This window comes from Cokeromyces recurvatus (assembly GCF_025118155.1).
Source record: "Cokeromyces recurvatus strain NRRL 2243 chromosome Unknown BX663scaffold_20, whole genome shotgun sequence".
NCBI classification, from domain to species: domain Eukaryota; kingdom Fungi; phylum Mucoromycota; class Mucoromycetes; order Mucorales; family Mucoraceae; genus Cokeromyces; species Cokeromyces recurvatus.
This window is the reverse complement of record NW_026251406.1, coordinates 389460-405205: the sequence shown is the minus strand read 5'-3', so window position 1 is coordinate 405205 and position 15746 is coordinate 389460. Positions and strand designations below refer to the sequence as shown.

The window sequence follows — 15746 nt, the reverse complement described above, 5'->3', positions numbered from 1 at the left end:
CATATTGACTTTAAAATTAGAAGTAAGATTATTATGACTCTATCATACTTGATAATGTTGTATTACTGACTTTTTTCTTCTTCTTCTTCTTCTTCTTCTTTGTGTAGCTGTTTAAATTTAAGCATTCTTCTAAAACCTTATTATTTGAGGAAGAGAAGAAAGACAGAAACGTATTTTATTGGATAAAATTATCTATGGTAATTGAATAAAAAAAAAAAAAAAATTTTTTTTTTCTTTTTGTTATGATACACTATTTTCTAACTCAGCACCCAATCAATCGTATTTTATTTTAGATGATAGGATTTATAGGATTGCATATTTTTAATATTAGCTCTTCTTTCCAAAAGCAATCATTTTCTTTTACAGAAACTACAGCAGTTGTTGATATCAACGAGCCTATTTTGTCTTCACTTCTAACTGAAGTACTAAAACAACAAAAACAGAAAAATACTGTTTTACGCATATTTCCCCCTCAATCATTCCATGCAGTAATACCTTCATCTATTAATACCATCATGAAACCCTTTGAAAGTATCTTTGACATTTACGCTGTTTATATTCAACATCCTGTTATCTGTAAATGCCTTGTCGTTGCTCTTTGTATTTCCCTCTTCTTGAATACTTATCTTTTTAATATCACAAAACAACAGCCTAAAGTAGTTATTCAAAAGGTAATTGAACGAGTTGAAGTCCCACAAAAGAAGGAAAGGTCTCAATCAATCAAACCATCCACTGTCGCACATGCCAAGCATTCAAGGAAGCAACATGTTTATCCACGCTCTGATATCATTCGTCCTTTAGATGAGGTCATTAGCTTGTTGAGCACACCCGATGTCTTGACTGATGAAGAAATCATCTCGGTTGTTCAAAGTGGTAAAATGGCTCCTTATGCACTTGAAAAAGTCCTTGGTGATTTTGAACGTGCTGTCAACATTCGTAGAGCATTAATTTCTCGTGATTCCCTTACTAAGACTCTTGAAGGTAGTTTACTTCCTTTTAAAAACTATCATTATGATAAGGTAATGGGTGCTTGTTGTGAAAATGTCATCGGTTATATGCCTATTCCAGTTGGTGTTGCAGGTAAAAAAAAAAAAAAGAAAAATAATGAGAGAAAACAAAAAAAAAAAATTTTTTTCTTCTACTATTATTAAATATCTAATATATAACATGTATATACATATATAAATATATTTGCTTACATGTATTTAGGTCCTTTATGTATTGATGGTGATTATATTCATATTCCTATGGCAACTACAGAAGGTTGCTTAGTTGCATCTGCAGCTAGAGGTTGTAAGGCCATTAATGCTGGAGGTGGAGCAACAACGATTATTACAGCGGATGGTATGACGCGTGGACCATGTGTTCAGTTCCCAAATATTACGCTTGCTGCTGATTGTAAACGTTGGATTGAACAAGAAGGATTTGACATTGTGACTGAAGCTTTTAATTCAACTTCTCGTTTTGCTCGTGTCCGTAAACTTAAGGTTGCTCTTGCTGGTCGTTTAATGTATATTCGTTTCTCTACCACCACAGGTGATGCTATGGGCATGAACATGATTTCAAAAGGTTGTGAAAAGGCACTTGGTAAAATTGCTGAATATTATCCTGATATGCAAATTGTATCTCTCTCTGGTAATTATTGTACTGACAAGAAACCTGCTGCTATTAATTGGATTGAAGGCCGTGGTAAATCTGTTGTATCTGAGGCTGTTATTCCTGGTCCTGTTGTTGAAAAAGTCCTCAAGACGACAGTAGATGCTCTTGTTGAATTGAATATTTCTAAAAATTTAGTTGGCTCTGCTATGGCAGGTTCTGTTGGTGGTTTTAATGCACATGCTGCAAATATTTTGACTGCTATTTATATCGCAACAGGTCAAGATCCTGCTCAAAACGTTGAGAGTTCGAATTGTATTACATTAATGAAGGCAGTAAATGATGGTAAAGATCTTCATATTTCATGTACGATGCCCTCTATTGAGGTTGGTACGATTGGCGGTGGTACTATTTTGCCTCCTCAACAAGCAATGTTAGATTTTATTGGTATACGTGGTCCTCATCCTACTGAACCTGGAGCTAATGCTCGTCGTCTTGCTCGTGTCATTTGTGCTTCAGTCATGGCTGGTGAACTTTCTCTCTGTGCTGCTTTGGCTGCTGGTCATTTAGTAAAAGCTCATATGGCTCATAATCGTAATACAACAGCCACTGCTGCTGCTGCTGCTCCTCTTCCTCCTTCAGTTATTGAAGCTTCTACTCCTCCTGCTACTCCAGTTGAAAAAGAAGCTCCTATTCCTGGAAGCTGTATTAAATCATAGATTTTTTTTTTCTTTTCATTTATATTATAATTAATATTTGCATTTAGTATCATAGAAAACAAAACAAACAAACAAAAAAAAAAAAAAATACATTATTATATTCACATTTTATGCACGCAAATATATTACAAGTTTGATTTTCTTTCTTTTTGTCATCAATCTAAAATATAAACATTTGTTCATATTATCAAAATGTCTTTCTGTTTTTTTTTATTTATTTATTTTGTAAACAAAGGTAAAAAAAAAAAAATATACTAGAGAATGATGATATGTAAAAGTTTTATAAATGAAAGAAAATGAAAAAAAAAAAATACTATTTGTTTATTATCATATATACACAATTTTAATTTTCTACAATATCTCTTAATTCTACAACAAATATAAATAGATATTTTTGTGAGTTTAATTAATAAGATGAGTGTCTAATTTATACTTACTATCAATGATGTCTTCATAAGCAGCACATGCAGGTGAATCAGGATGTTCATCTAAAAATGATAATCCCATATCACAACTTTTGGCGACTCGAGGATCCAAAGGAATTTTACCTAACAAAGGGATATTAAATTCCTTTGCTAATGATTCAGCACCACCTGTGGTTGGAGGGAAAATGACAGATTCACCATGACAGTTAGGACATACAAATCCCGACATATTCTCTACCAATCCCAAGACAGGGATTTTTGCTTTACGACAAAAATCAATCTCCTTTCGAACATCCTGAAGGGCGACCTCTTGAGGAGTCGTGATGACAACTGCTCCATCAATACCACTTTGTTTTAAAAAGGATGCCAATGACAAATGTTCATCTGATGTACCAGGTGGTGTATCAACAAGAAGATAGTCTAATTCCCCCCAATCAACATCTCTCAAAAACTGTTTAATTAAGCCATTCTTCTTGGGTCCTCTCCAGATGACTGCATCATCTTTATCAGGTAACATAAATCCAATAGACATCACACTCAGATTATCCTGAACATATACAGGTTGCCATCCACTATTACTATGATGTATTTGTTCGTCTACAACTCCCATAATTGTAGGAATAGAAGGGCCGCAAATATCGACATCCATTACACCTACTTGACAATCTTCATCGCCTGAAAGTGCAAATGCAAGTTGACTTGTAAAGCTTGATTTACCAACTCCTCCTTTACCTGATAAGACTAAAATCTTATGTTTAACTCCAGAAAGTCTTTCAGTGATGACAGGAATATCTGTATAAAAAAAAAAAAAGAAAAAAAAAAACTGATTAGTAATGTTTTAGACGATTATTATATTTTATATATTTTTTAATTTTGTGATTCCTCACCTGGATCAGGTCCTTTAGGTGCAGAGGCACAGATACTTTGATTTGGACAACCAGCACAAGCATCTGCTTTACCAGCTTGCTCACTTTCAGGTCCCTAATACATAAGTATGTAGCAAGTTTGTATTAGTCATCAATCCAAATGAAATGAGTAAAATTAACAAAATAGAATTAAACGTACAGGACAATGTTCATTGGCATTGTCAGGGATCTGTCCTTTATTAATATCTGACATTTGTGTCTAATGAAATGTAATTTAAGAAAAAAAAATGAATGAAAAAAAAAAAAAAAAAAAGAAATAAGAGATATTACAGTTAAAATCATTGTTTACAACATAAAGTCACAACTTTTTCATTTCCAAAAAAGGGGAAAAAATTAGGGCTACTACGTACTACTGGATATGTATGTTTCGTTTTTAATTAGCGAAATAATGCAACCAAAACAAAGAAAATGATGATGAGTGCAATCACTATGCAAACAGATTCTATAAAGAATGTAAATGTAAATTCTATTTTTTTTTCTTTCTTTTTATTTAATTAACTTACTATTATCTTTCATTTTACGGCTTACATAGTCTAATTTCTTTTTAGCCTGTCTTAATCTTTCATCTGTTCTATCTACCATTTCCTCTGTCTCATCAATTAGTTGAGCATGTGTTTCTAATTCATCACCAATAAGTAAACCTAATTCCCTTTGTCTACGAATAGCATTCGATAGCTGATCCAGATCTTGATCATCCATAATGCGTTGTTGAAGTTGAAGTATTTGTCCATTTTCCATATCTTGCGTGCTATCCATATCAATAGATGTAAAACGAACTGTCATATCTTTACCTCGTTTATTGGTACCTAGTAACATTTCCCTAATAAAAACTAAGTATTTTTTTTTATTTAAAAAAGAGGTGTTGTATTTATATTCCAGTTTACCTCGTTGCTTCTTCATCTTGATTGCCTAATAATGCATCTAATTTATCTACTTTTACTTGAAGTTCAATCAACTTATCTTCTTCACTTTTTGTATCTCTATTCAAAAAGAAAAAAAAGAAAAAAAAAAGAATTTAATAACATTTTACTAAATGTTACATGTATATATACATCTATTTACTTTGCTCCAGCTTGTTCCTCTTCTGAAAGCTGATTTTCAAGTACTTTAATACCATCTTTTAATTGTACTAGATTCTTGTTAATATTTGCTTCGTATTTATCTACATTAAGTCTAATGTGAATGTTAGTCAGTCATTTGAGTTAGTTTAGAAATATGAACGAGAATGTTACTTTAAATCTTTTAATCTATTTCTTTCTAATATAATTGATAGTGTGTTATCTGATAATAAATCAAGTCTTGATAAAAGTTTAGTGTCCATATTTATGATCAACAATAAAATAAATAAATAAACAAATAAAAAAAAAAAGGGCCACCTTTTGTATGTGTAATAGTTTTGTTATCTACTGTCTGTGACTGTGCTGTCTACTATGGTTATTTTATTTTATTTTATTTTAACTTTTTTTTTTTTTTTTTTTTTTGAGCTCATCCTTACCGTATAGAATAACTTCTTTCACTAATTAACTTCTTTAGGGTAATAATGTACATATTTAAAAGTTTATATAACATATAAAAGTATATAAATATTGATATCAATTCAAGCAATGACTTCATTTCAAGAAAATCCATATTCAAGTCTTGATGACGAAAATAATGAAGAGGAATTATATACTGAGGAAGAAGAGGATAGCTTATATTCATATGATGCAGAAGCAGAATGGGAAGAAAGTAAGGAGCAACTTTGTACACTATTTTCATTTGTCATTTTCCCTTGTATCGGTAAATGGTTAGGAAAGAAATTTTCTTATTGGAGTAAGTGTATATTAGATATGAATTTCTGCAAATATTAGTTTTTTGTTGTTTTTTTTGTTTTTTAAACAGTTTCTATGTAATGTGTAGTCTGGGCAAAGTGTTTAGGTTCAAGGACACCATTTACAACACGTTATTCTATATTATCAACTGAAATGGTGAATTCAATCAAACGTATTTCTTAATTATCTTATTTAGAGTCTCCTCTTTAAAATCACGGTTGTTTCTATACGCACACCCATTTTTTGCTTTTTTTATATATATTTTCATTCCTTTTCCCTTAATTATATATATACACACATATATTACATACTTTTTTTTTTAATTATTTATATATTATTTAAATAAATACATATAAATATTTATATTTCCTTTTTTTTTTTTTTTTTTTTTTTTTTTTTTTTTTTTTTTTTTTTTTAAAAGAAAACAGTAAGAAAGAAATAAAGTAAATGACCTTATATAAACAGATTAGTGAATATATTGACTTTTAATTTTTTTTTTCTTTTTTCATCTTTTTAGATGAACTCTTGGAAACTCCCGGGTGTAAGAAGTAAAGCTTTTTGGGTTTAATTTTATTGTAATTGCTTTAATTTACCATTTTATAATTTAGAAAACAAGGAACCCTCATCAACCCCTTCTTCCGCTCCTACTCCTTCTCATTCTTCTATACAACAACAACAACAACAACAACATCGTACAGCAACACCTTCACCTTCTAATAGCAATAATAAGAGTGAACCTAAATCAGGCGTTTTATTAATTCGTGTTTGTGAAGCACGAGGTATTACGCCACCTCCTAATATTACTTTACCTGCAACTCAGCAAGTTTCTGTTAATAACAACCGTCATAATCGTGATTCCTTCACTCGTAAGCAACAACATTGGTGGTTACCTTATGTTGTATTAGAATTTGATAAGAATGAAATCTTGATTGATGCACTTGGTGGTGATACAGCTAATCCCATCTATCAATACAGAGCTCATTTGTAAAGAATATATAAACATTATTCATGTAGTTGTACTCACTAGTTATTATTTAGTGATGTCTCTTGTAGTTCAGAAGTATCCATATCTATCTACATGCGTCGTCCTCCTTCTTCACAAGTAGAAACGGGTCGTACAACAAATGACTTTTTCCTTGGTGCTGTTAAGATTCAACCTAACTTTGAATCAACTAAAATAGAAGATCAAGTATTAAATATTATTGGCGGTACAGGTTCTATGCATATTCAATTATGCTATAGACCTCAGCAGGTAAACTAAACTAAACTAAAAAAAAAAAAAAAAAAAATAGTGACAATGAGGAGGAAGTGGGAGGGGTTTTCTTTTCAATGACTATAAAAAGCTTTGACAATGTACAATGTATATAGGCTAGTGGACCTATTACGTTTGATGCGTTTGAACTTCTTCGTGTTATTGGTCGTGGTAGTTTTGGCAAGGTAAGATAGAATGAAGGATAGGACAGTTTTATTGTATTTAGATACATTGCTTATTCTTTTTCTTTTAGGTTTATGTTGTACGTAAAAAGGATACAAATCGTATTTATGCTATGAAAGTTTTACGTAAATCACGTATTATCTCTCGATCAGAAGTAACTCATACAATGGCAGAAAAGACAGTATTAGCCAAGATTAGAAATCCATTTATTGTACCACTTAAATTTGCTTTCCAAAGTCCTGATAAGCTTTATTTAGTATTGGCTTTCATTAATGGTGGAGAACTCTTCCATCACTTACAATTAGAGGGTCGATTTGACGAGAATAGGTCAAAGTTTTATACTGCTGAACTTTTGAGTGCTTTAGAATGTCTTCATGACTTTAATGTTGTTTATCGGTAAGGAAAGAAAGAAGAGAAAGAAAAGAGTTTAAGTTTTAACATACATTTGACTAGTGACCTTAAACCTGAAAATATTCTTATTGACTATAATGGACATATTGCACTTTGCGATTTTGGTTTATGTAAATTAAATATGAAAGAAAACGAGCGTACAAATACATTTTGCGGTACACCTGAATACCTTGCACCTGAATTACTACTTGGACAAGGCTATACAAAGACAGTTGATTGGTGGACCTTGGGTGTTTTACTTTACGAGATGATGACTGGGTTACCACCATTTTATGATGAAAACACAAATGAAATGTATAGAAAGATTTTGCAAGATGAATTAAGATTTCCTGACGACATGAGTCCTGAATCAAAATCACTTTTGAGAGGAGTAAGTTTTTTTTTTTTTTTTTTTTTTTTTTTTTTTTTTTTTTTTTTTTTTTTTTTTTTTTTTTTTTTTTTCCTTAAAAAAATAGTATGATTGTCAGTGAAGTTTTTATTGATATTGACAAATGTATATAGCTTCTTACACGTGATCCTAATAAGAGATTGGGTAATAATGGATCAGAAGAAATTAAGAATCATCCTTTCTTTGCTAGTATTGATTGGAAGAAATTAAATCAAAAGAAACTTCAACCTCCCTTTAAGCCCTCTGTTGACTCTGCTTATGATACAACTAATTTTGATGATGAATTCACTTCAGAAGCACCTCAAGAATCTGTAGTAGATGAATCTCAAATATCAAGCACAATGCAAGAACAATTTGCAGGTTTTACTTATAATCCAGCTAATGATGGTGTCATGGGTGAAAGTTATACAGGCACTTCTAACGTTGGTAGTGCCAGTGCTTCTCATTCTCATGATTGGTAAATGAAAGGAAGGAGAGAGAGAGAGAGAAAAAAAAAAAAATAAAAATAAAAATAAAACATGATAGTTAATAAAAAAAATAATAATAATAATAATTAGTTGATGTGTGTGTGAGTGTGAGTGTAGGGTAAAGGGGAACCTGGAAACCCTTCCGTCCCCCCCCCCCAAATCTATGAATAATAGCCTAGTCTGTCTAAAGGATACAGCCCCATCATGCTAAAAGAAAAAGATGACTTTGTCCACGTGGAATATATAAAAAAAAGTTACACGTTTGAGTTAGCTGCATACTCACTTGTCAGATGATATGTGTGTGTATAGATGGGTCTTATAAAATACGCCAATAAACTTTTTCCTGACACTAAGGTTATAGTGTAGCACTGACCAGCGATTATTTAATTGATGGCTGGCTTATGTTATGCCACGTGAGTAAAACAGGCAGAATAAATGATTTTTCTGTTTATTGTAGTACAACAGTAGGAAAAAAAGATAGCTTATATGAAAACTCCCTCTATTATCTTTCCTTTTTCTTTCTTTCTTTCTTTCTTCCCTTCTTCCAAGAAAAATGAATAATACAGTAGTCATTTTATGTCAAACAAAACTTTTTCAAGAAGATTACCAAAGATTATTCAAATCCTATTTTAAAGAAGGTAAAAATTTTATAGAGGAAAAAAAATAAAAATATTGAATGTAATTTAATACAAATATCATAGTTTATATACAACACGACCTTATCAATGCTATTCATAGAATAAAACAACAATGTCTCGATGCGAAATCAACTTTATTACTCGTGGATTTAGACGCGATTCATTATGATGATATCATTCAATTCTTGGAAAATAGTGTACGCGAATTAAATACTTTATTACCAAATTATCATATTCCACTTGTAGTTTGTTCAAAGATCGATTCTACAAACTTAATGTTAGACTGTATTCATGCTGGTGCAACTGATTATTTATTAAAGCCCTTATTTACGAATGCTATTAAAACTTTATTTCTGGTAAATAATATGACTATTTCCTTAATACCAAGAAAGAAAAAAAAAGTATATAAATATGTATATAAATACACATATGCGTGTGTTCCTTTTTTTTTTGTTAGAGATTACATACATGTAAATTTGATAAGACTAGTGTAAATTCATCTCAAAGTACAACTTTATTATCATCGTCAAACTTGTTATTTCAACCCTTTATGAACGAAACGAATTTAAAGAATACTCAGTAAATATTTATATATATGTGTATTATATATATGGATATATGTGTGTGTATTTCGTTTATAGATGAATTGAATTTTATATATAAAATATATATCATTTAGTCTCTCTAAGATAATGATGAAGATTCTTCTTCCAAAATCATTACGTTATCAAGCAAAGACATTATTCCATGTATCAATGTATGTTAGGAAGGAGACTAAAATAAAATAAAAAAAAGACTAATTTTTTATACATGTTTATAGAAAACGATCATCGGAACTTAAATTAAAGATTTCAAGCTGGGATTTTAGTCCTTTCGATTTAAATCAATCAGAGCTAATTCATTGCGCAAATCTTATATTTGAGCAAGTCTTGACATTAGAAGAATTAAAGGATATCACATTAACAAAAGGTAATAATATATTCAAGATACAGAGGCAAATTCATAGATAATAAGTTTAACAAAAAAAAGTAATTTTTTTTTAAATTTAATATTTAGATCAATTACAAAATTTTATTATTGATTTAGCAAATGTATATCATGATGAAAATCCTTATCATAATTTCAATCATGCTGTAGATGTATTACAATGTCTCTATTTTATACTGTGTAAATTAGGCTTATTATCATTCTCTTATAACTCGAGTAAAAAGCCTAAAAGGCATAGTTTACAAAACATGTTAAAACCAAAGCATCTATTTGCCCTCTTGATTGCCGCTATTGGACATGACGCTGCTCATCCTGGTGTCAATAATATGTTTTTGGTATGTATCGTTATACTATAGATTACATGAAATAGACTTAATTCATATATACATGTATTATAGATTAATTCATCAAACCCTCTTGCCACTCTGTATAATGATCGATCTGTACTCGAAAGTTTACATTCTATGACCTTATTTCAACTATTAAATAAGCATGGAATTATTCAACTTATGGGTAATCCTCATTCAGGAGATTATAAAGGTATATTTAAATATACCTATATGTATATATAACTGTAGTTTAGTAATAACAATCTCAATCTCTCTGTCATTCATTCTTCTCTCCTTCTCCCCCCTTTTATGTGTGTGATAGAGTTTAGAAAGATTATTATTTCTAGTATTTTATCAACAGACATGTCGCTCCATTCAGACTATTTAACAAAAATTCAACAAAAATTACCTCAAGAAGATGTGTTTATACTATGTTCAGCATTGATCAAATGTGCGGATATTAGTAATGTTGCACGTCCCTTTCATTCTGCTGCTCAATGGGCTCATCTACTTGTAGAGGAATTCATTTCTCAAGGTGATCTTGAACGTGAGTTGGGTATACCTGTGATGCCCATGAATGATCGTGATAAAGTAATCCTTGAGGATTCTCAAATTGGATTTATTGAATCCATTGCTCTTGATTTATTTCAGAGTGTACATAGTCTATTTGATGATATTTCATTTGCTATAGATCAGATACAGGCAAATTTAAAACAGTGGAAAACATATAAAAATCAAAGTTTACTCTCTAATTCAGGGGTAATAATGGAAACTGAAGACACAGAAATGATAGGTAAGTTAGAATTTCATTATTATTAATACATGTATACACATACACATATTTATATATATAATAGGCACTAAAAGACGATCAAATACTATTAGTTTGGAGCTTTATTTTAACACACCCCATAAAGATGTCTATAATAAACGAGTTACAATAGAAAAAAACCATACGCCTTGTCTTAACTCATCATCATTACATTATCATCAAATAAAATTAGAAGACGACAGTATGTTAACTGAAGAAAGGCTACAAAAAAACAATAATTACTTCAACATTAGATTATAATTAACAGAGAACAATACAAAGTCATATATATTGCTAATGGTTGCATTCATACAAATAGTATTTCGTTGTACATATATATTCATATAAATCGTATATACATATTAAACAGAAACCAAAAAAAAAAAGAAAAGAAAAAAAAAGCTTTTATTAATAGTTTAACCGGATTATCATATACTTGGTTACGCATAATATTAGCATTGTGTAATAGCAAATGAACAACAACAATAGATAAACTTTTAAATGATGTATATATCATATTAATTTACTGATGAGTATTTGCTTGTACATGTTTGCGTATGTGGAAATATCTACATACAAATATATAAATATAAGAAATGAAATCAATAAAGTCATATACATAATTAAAAGGGAAAGAAGAGAACATATGTGTCATAAGAAAAAAAAATGGATAAAGGAGAGTATGAAGACAAAAGAAAGGAATGATGATTACACTACTAATAATGGATAGAATTTGTTTGTTTTACATAGTGTACCATCCCCTTTTACTAATAAAATAGGTATTTGTCCGTATAAACTTTTTACTGCGAGTAGCTCATGTTTTAATGGTATTTTACAAAGTATGAGTTCTCGACTACGATATTCTATTCCACTTGCTTTTAAATTACCAAACCAGATTTGTAAATCTCTTGAAAAGTTTTCTCCATGCAATGCTAATAATTGCTGTTGATGACTATCTTTTATATAGGCTTTTGTTGAAATAGTAGACAACACAGGAAAAGGAGTATTACTGACGGATACAGCAGCACTACTACCACTACTACCACTACTACTACTGCTATTGTTATTATCTTCTTCATTTGTAGTGGCTGTAGGTAATAGAAATGTATATGCTTCACATTCTAATTATTACAAGTGAATAATCAGGTTTTTTTTTAATTAATTAATTAATTACCTGTACCAACAATGGTCCAAACAGCTGCATCAGATACATCTTCAAACCAATAAGCACCTAAATGATTTGAAGCAGCAGCAGTTGCAGTCGTTTGATTCCCACTATTTGAAGCTCTTCTACCACCTCCAATAGAACCATGACTACTCACACTCAATTTACGTGGTTGTTGTGATTGCGGTTGTCTTACATGAGTCGTGTGATAAAAGTTAAAGTCATCATGAATGACATAAGAAGAGGGCTCAAGCATCCTATTCGTCGCCTTTGCCACCACCAAATCGGTTGAAACTCTTCTTTTACGAACAATCTTACCACCTATTTCATGTGAAGTAACATCAAGATCATCCAGATTATGATGAGGAATGTGATTAGTAGGAGCTGAGATGAAGATACCTGTAGAGGAAGAAGAAGAAGAAGAAGAAGAAGAAGAAGAAGAAGAAGTCATTGCTGTCAAGTTGACAAAGAGTTTTCGAGGTTCGGTTGTTTTATGCATACCTACTACATCATTTAAACAAGCAAGATAAGTGGCCGATTGTTGCTGTTGTTGTTGTTGTTGTTGTTGTACAATTTGAAACGCTACTTTGTGTAATTGAGATACAGGGTCACCTAAAACTTCATCTCCATTCAAGTAAGGATCATCTGTTGCGTTATGGCTACCTTGGGGTGCTCCTCCAACGACAGTAGATGCTTTGTCAACTTTGCGAATGACCATAACTGGGCTCACAAGACCGGTCGTTAGGCATTGTAGCACAATATGTTGATTATAATGAATAGGTATCAGTTGACTTGTTCTGTTCTTTAAGGCAATAGAAGGTGGAGGTGGATAATAAGAAAGTGCTGACGATGTTATATTATTATTATGCTGAGTTGCTGTTCCAATGTTTCCTATAAAGTCCTCTACCGTATTGGTATGAGTTATTTTTTCTTCTGTGACAGAAGTATCAACAATCCAAATTACAAAGGGATCCCAACAAACTGTTCGAGCCACGAAGCAAGTGTTACCATCATTGGGTGTACTTGTCTTGCCATCAAAGGGTTGTCCTGGGAATGAAGTTGTAGAAGATGAAACTCCAAGATATTTAGTAGATACTGTCTGTGAACGGATTCGATTAAACAATGAGATAGTTGTTCCATGATGAATACACACTATAATATTTAAATAATATTTACTTTTTTTTTTCTTTTTTTTTTTTTAAAAAAAAAAAAGTAATTGATCTCCTTACGCTCCATATTTTTCACACTCTGTCTTTTTTTCGATGGTTTACTAATAACTTTAATACCCTTTGAAGCTAATGTACCTAATTGAATACCATCAGCTAACTGAATACGTACTAAAGCCTCCACTCGTTTACGTTTCTCATCTGCATCATTAATATAAAGATGTTTAGAAACGCATTTACCAGCGGTTAACATTTCATGTGATGGGTTATGATACCAGTCAATTTGATTGTTTCTTGATTCAGCTGAACTACGAAATCGACTCGGATGCTGTTGAGATAGCGAACTTGTACTAGATACAGCTTGTTGTTGCTGTTGTTGTTGTTGTTGTTGTTGTTGTTGTTGTCTGCCTGTTTGGCCAACGGTTGCCTTTGAAACAGTGTACCATTCAATTTGACCTGATTGACTTGAGGTCTCACCTGAAATAGAAACAGTCATCTTGGGTGGACTTAATTCTTTCCCATCAGGTAATCTTAACAATTCATTTGTATTCAGTTGTTTTTCTATTGGACATGTCCACCAGTCAGTGCCTATTAAAAGTACTGTTGGAGGAGGGCACAAGAATCTACATATACAAAAAAAAAAAAAAAAAAGCAAAGTTTAAGTATTTTTTTTTTTTTTTTTTACTTTTTAGAAAAAAAAGTAAAGAAGAGGAGAAGTGGAAAGTTGTTGATATATACCTTTTTTCGGTTCCATAACTTTTTTGAGCTACTTTGCTCGTTAAAATAACAACTGTCTTTTCTTTATCATTATATTGATGCGATAAATAGTTTTGTATAAAGGTCTTCATTTTAGCTTCATGGATAGTACACTTTTGCAATGCTCTTTGTCGATTTTCAATGAATCGTTGTTGATTATTTTCCTCTGTTAATAAATAATTAGGAGGCCTTACAGATGTAGTTGTCGTTAACGAAGACACAGGCAATTCATGAGTCATCATTGAATGATTATGTAAATTATCAGATGAGGGTATCATGGACGAATATTCACTTTGTGGAGCAACAGAAAATGGTTGTTGTGTAAAAGGAGAAGGAGTACATTTATCATTTTGAAAGGTTGAATTTTTTCCTGGAAACTTTTTGGTATATAAAGTAAGTTATTTACAAAATAATATATATTTATATATATATCATATATATTACCGTTGTAGTTATTGTATAACAATCTGTAGATGAACCTTCAGCAAAGCCTTTTGAAGGAGATGATCGATTCCAATCAGTTTCTTTACTCATAGGGAATGGAAAGCTTGAAGTACTATAGGACTCATCTTCTTGCAATGCTTCTAAAAACCGAGGTGTAAAGAAAGTAGGGGTATTATTATTATTACTATTATTATTAGAGTGTTCTTTTTGACCTGGATTGCCTATTGTACTCCAAGCTGGTACAAACTGTTGTTGTTTTTCATGATATATACCCTTTGCCTCATGGCTATTTAATTGTAGATTAGCAGAAGACTGTATCATTCCCTTATCCAATTGATCTCGTGATGTAGATGTAGGTAATAATTGAGATTGGAAAGGATCGAAATTTAATATATGTGGAATTTCAGAAAACCCTTTGTTCCCTTCTTCTTCTTCTTCTACTATTGAATCAATAGGTTGAACATTTGGATTTGAAGAAGATCTTTGATCGAATAAAGCATTAAAATAATTAGTCGTAGGTTTCTGTTGCATGACTAAGAGCGAATTATCGAGATTTTCATCACCAAAATGATCCCAATAAGTTGGCGTTTCAATTGTTGTATCAGATGACGCATGAATGCCTGTCTTAGTAAGGCCCATTGTATTGGATGAATGTTGTGGTTGAATACCAAACGGTTGTGATGTAGTTTTCCATGTTTGATTATTACCATAAGGTAAGTCTACAAATATACTTTGCTCAGCAGGATAGATGAAAGACTCTTGTTTCCTTTTACGAGAGGAAGGAGGTTCAACAGAGAAACAATTTGCATTATCAATGAATGAATAACTGCTCGGTGAAGAAGAGGGGCAGGTTGATTGAGATAATATGTTGTCATGCTGAGAGGTCATAATAGGCATATTTTTTTTTTAATTTTAAATGATTAAGAGTAAACAAAAAAAAAAGAAAAGGTTAAAATGAATTAAAATGGGATAAGAAGTGTTGTAAATAAAGCAAATATTATCATGCTAAACCTTTCACAAATGCGGGGTAAATCAGAAATCGGGTCCCAAAATTATTACCTTTGCTCCAATCATCTCAAAAGTGTCGCAAAAGAGAGTTTAATGTGGGGATAAAAAGGAAATGAATTGTTACACTTTGTGTATATCCTTTTGAGGAATAAAATCAATGAAAGAGCAACTCAGCAGATTTAATCCTCAAAAAAATAAAATAGAATAAAAGCAATACCACATAAATTATAATAAATAGTTCAGCATGCTATAATTATGTTAAAA

The 15746-nt window shown here is 31.2% G+C and overlaps 7 protein-coding genes across 7 annotated transcripts; 4 read left to right on the top strand and 3 right to left on the bottom strand.

The window, feature by feature from the left end:
• The first annotated feature begins 99 nt into the window (after positions 1-99).
• Positions 100-2369, top strand: BX663DRAFT_142831 (3-hydroxy-3-methylglutaryl-coenzyme A reductase). The gene is made up of 3 exons (XM_051521582.1): positions 100-197; positions 294-1080; positions 1210-2369. The coding sequence occupies exons 1-3, from the start codon at positions 195-197 to the stop codon at positions 2313-2315; spliced, it is 1896 nt and encodes a 631-aa protein (XP_051381012.1). The 5' UTR covers positions 100-194; the 3' UTR covers positions 2316-2369.
• Positions 2370-2658: 289 nt separating this feature from the next.
• On the bottom strand, positions 2659-3859 carry BX663DRAFT_532107 (cytosolic Fe-S cluster assembly factor NBP35; the record flags this gene model as incomplete). Its single annotated transcript, XM_051530428.1, has 4 exons — positions 2659-2684; positions 2753-3532; positions 3628-3721; positions 3806-3859. The coding sequence occupies 4 exons, from the start codon at positions 3857-3859 to the stop codon at positions 2659-2661; spliced, it is 954 nt and encodes a 317-aa protein (XP_051381011.1).
• Positions 3860-3936: 77 nt separating this feature from the next.
• BX663DRAFT_516040 (uncharacterized protein) lies at positions 3937-5003 on the bottom strand. Its single transcript, XM_051528530.1, has 5 exons — positions 4899-5003; positions 4729-4839; positions 4551-4646; positions 4170-4486; positions 3937-4108 (listed from the first exon to the last, which is right to left on the bottom strand). Exons 1-5 carry the CDS (start codon positions 4985-4987, stop codon positions 4044-4046), a joined length of 678 nt encoding a protein of 225 aa, XP_051381010.1. The 5' UTR covers positions 4988-5003; the 3' UTR covers positions 3937-4043.
• Positions 5004-5139: 136 nt separating this feature from the next.
• BX663DRAFT_516039 (uncharacterized protein) lies at positions 5140-5784 on the top strand. Its single transcript, XM_051528529.1, has 3 exons — positions 5140-5200; positions 5269-5478; positions 5566-5784. The coding sequence occupies exons 2-3, from the start codon at positions 5271-5273 to the stop codon at positions 5658-5660; spliced, it is 303 nt and encodes a 100-aa protein (XP_051381009.1). The 5' UTR covers positions 5140-5200; positions 5269-5270; the 3' UTR covers positions 5661-5784.
• Positions 5785-6085: 301 nt separating this feature from the next.
• Positions 6086-8207, top strand: BX663DRAFT_516033 (kinase-like domain-containing protein). Its single transcript, XM_051528528.1, has 6 exons — positions 6086-6461; positions 6516-6729; positions 6846-6914; positions 6983-7308; positions 7366-7693; positions 7825-8207. Exons 2-6 carry the CDS (start codon positions 6556-6558, stop codon positions 8170-8172), a joined length of 1245 nt encoding a protein of 414 aa, XP_051381008.1. The 5' UTR covers positions 6086-6461; positions 6516-6555; the 3' UTR covers positions 8173-8207.
• A 754-nt stretch (positions 8208-8961) lies between these two features.
• On the top strand, positions 8962-11180 carry BX663DRAFT_142644 (uncharacterized protein). The gene is made up of 7 exons (XM_051521580.1): positions 8962-9172; positions 9274-9395; positions 9637-9785; positions 9954-10138; positions 10202-10343; positions 10455-10925; positions 11018-11180. Exons 1-7 carry the CDS (start codon positions 9092-9094, stop codon positions 11074-11076), a joined length of 1209 nt encoding a protein of 402 aa, XP_051381007.1. The 5' UTR covers positions 8962-9091; the 3' UTR covers positions 11077-11180.
• Positions 11181-11555: 375 nt separating this feature from the next.
• BX663DRAFT_142545 (uncharacterized protein) lies at positions 11556-14750 on the bottom strand. The gene is made up of 4 exons (XM_051521579.1): positions 14013-14750; positions 13338-13897; positions 12118-13260; positions 11556-12055 (listed from the first exon to the last, which is right to left on the bottom strand). Exons 1-4 carry the CDS (start codon positions 14306-14308, stop codon positions 11652-11654), a joined length of 2403 nt encoding a protein of 800 aa, XP_051381006.1. The 5' UTR covers positions 14309-14750; the 3' UTR covers positions 11556-11651.
• Positions 14751-15746: the final 996 nt, after the last annotated feature.

Bases quoted from the DNA above. Each gene is read 5' to 3' on its own strand.
- BX663DRAFT_516039 (XM_051528529.1), top strand. From the start codon at position 5,271: ATGACTTCATTTCAAGAAAATCCATATTCAAGTCTTGATGACGAAAAT. The intron at 5,479-5,565 runs GTAAGTGTATAT...TGTAATGTGTAG, and splicing joins AAAGAAATTTTCTTATTGGA to TCTGGGCAAAGTGTTTAGGT.
- BX663DRAFT_142831 (XM_051521582.1), top strand. The intron at 1,081-1,209 runs GTAAAAAAAAAA...ACATGTATTTAG, and splicing joins TATTCCAGTTGGTGTTGCAG to GTCCTTTATGTATTGATGGT.
- BX663DRAFT_142644 (XM_051521580.1), top strand. From the start codon at position 9,092: ATGTTAGACTGTATTCATGCTGGTGCAACTGATTATTTATTAAAGCCC. The intron at 9,396-9,636 runs GTAAATATTTAT...ACATGTTTATAG, and splicing joins ACGAATTTAAAGAATACTCA to AAAACGATCATCGGAACTTA. The intron at 9,786-9,953 runs GTAATAATATAT...ATCATGCTGTAG, and splicing joins GGATATCACATTAACAAAAG to ATGTATTACAATGTCTCTAT.
- BX663DRAFT_516033 (XM_051528528.1), top strand. From the start codon at position 6,556: ATGCGTCGTCCTCCTTCTTCACAAGTAGAAACGGGTCGTACAACAAAT. The intron at 6,915-6,982 runs GTAAGATAGAAT...TTTTTCTTTTAG, and splicing joins GTCGTGGTAGTTTTGGCAAG to GTTTATGTTGTACGTAAAAA. The intron at 7,309-7,365 runs GTAAGGAAAGAA...ACATTTGACTAG, and splicing joins GACTTTAATGTTGTTTATCG to TGACCTTAAACCTGAAAATA.
- BX663DRAFT_142545 (XM_051521579.1), bottom strand. From the start codon at position 14,308: ATGATACCCTCATCTGATAATTTACATAATCATTCAATGATGACTCAT. The intron at 13,261-13,337 runs GTAAGGAGATCA...TAAATATTATAG, and splicing joins GAGTGTGAAAAATATGGAGC to TGTGTATTCATCATGGAACA. The intron at 12,056-12,117 runs GTAATTAATTAA...TAGAATGTGAAG, and splicing joins TTGGACCATTGTTGGTACAG to CATATACATTTCTATTACCT.
- BX663DRAFT_516040 (XM_051528530.1), bottom strand. From the start codon at position 4,987: ATGGACACTAAACTTTTATCAAGACTTGATTTATTATCAGATAACACA. The intron at 4,647-4,728 runs GTAAATAGATGT...CTTTTTGAATAG, and splicing joins GAGGAACAAGCTGGAGCAAA to AGATACAAAAAGTGAAGAAG. The intron at 4,109-4,169 runs GTAAGTTAATTA...CATTCTTTATAG, and splicing joins CCGTAAAATGAAAGATAATA to AATCTGTTTGCATAGTGATT.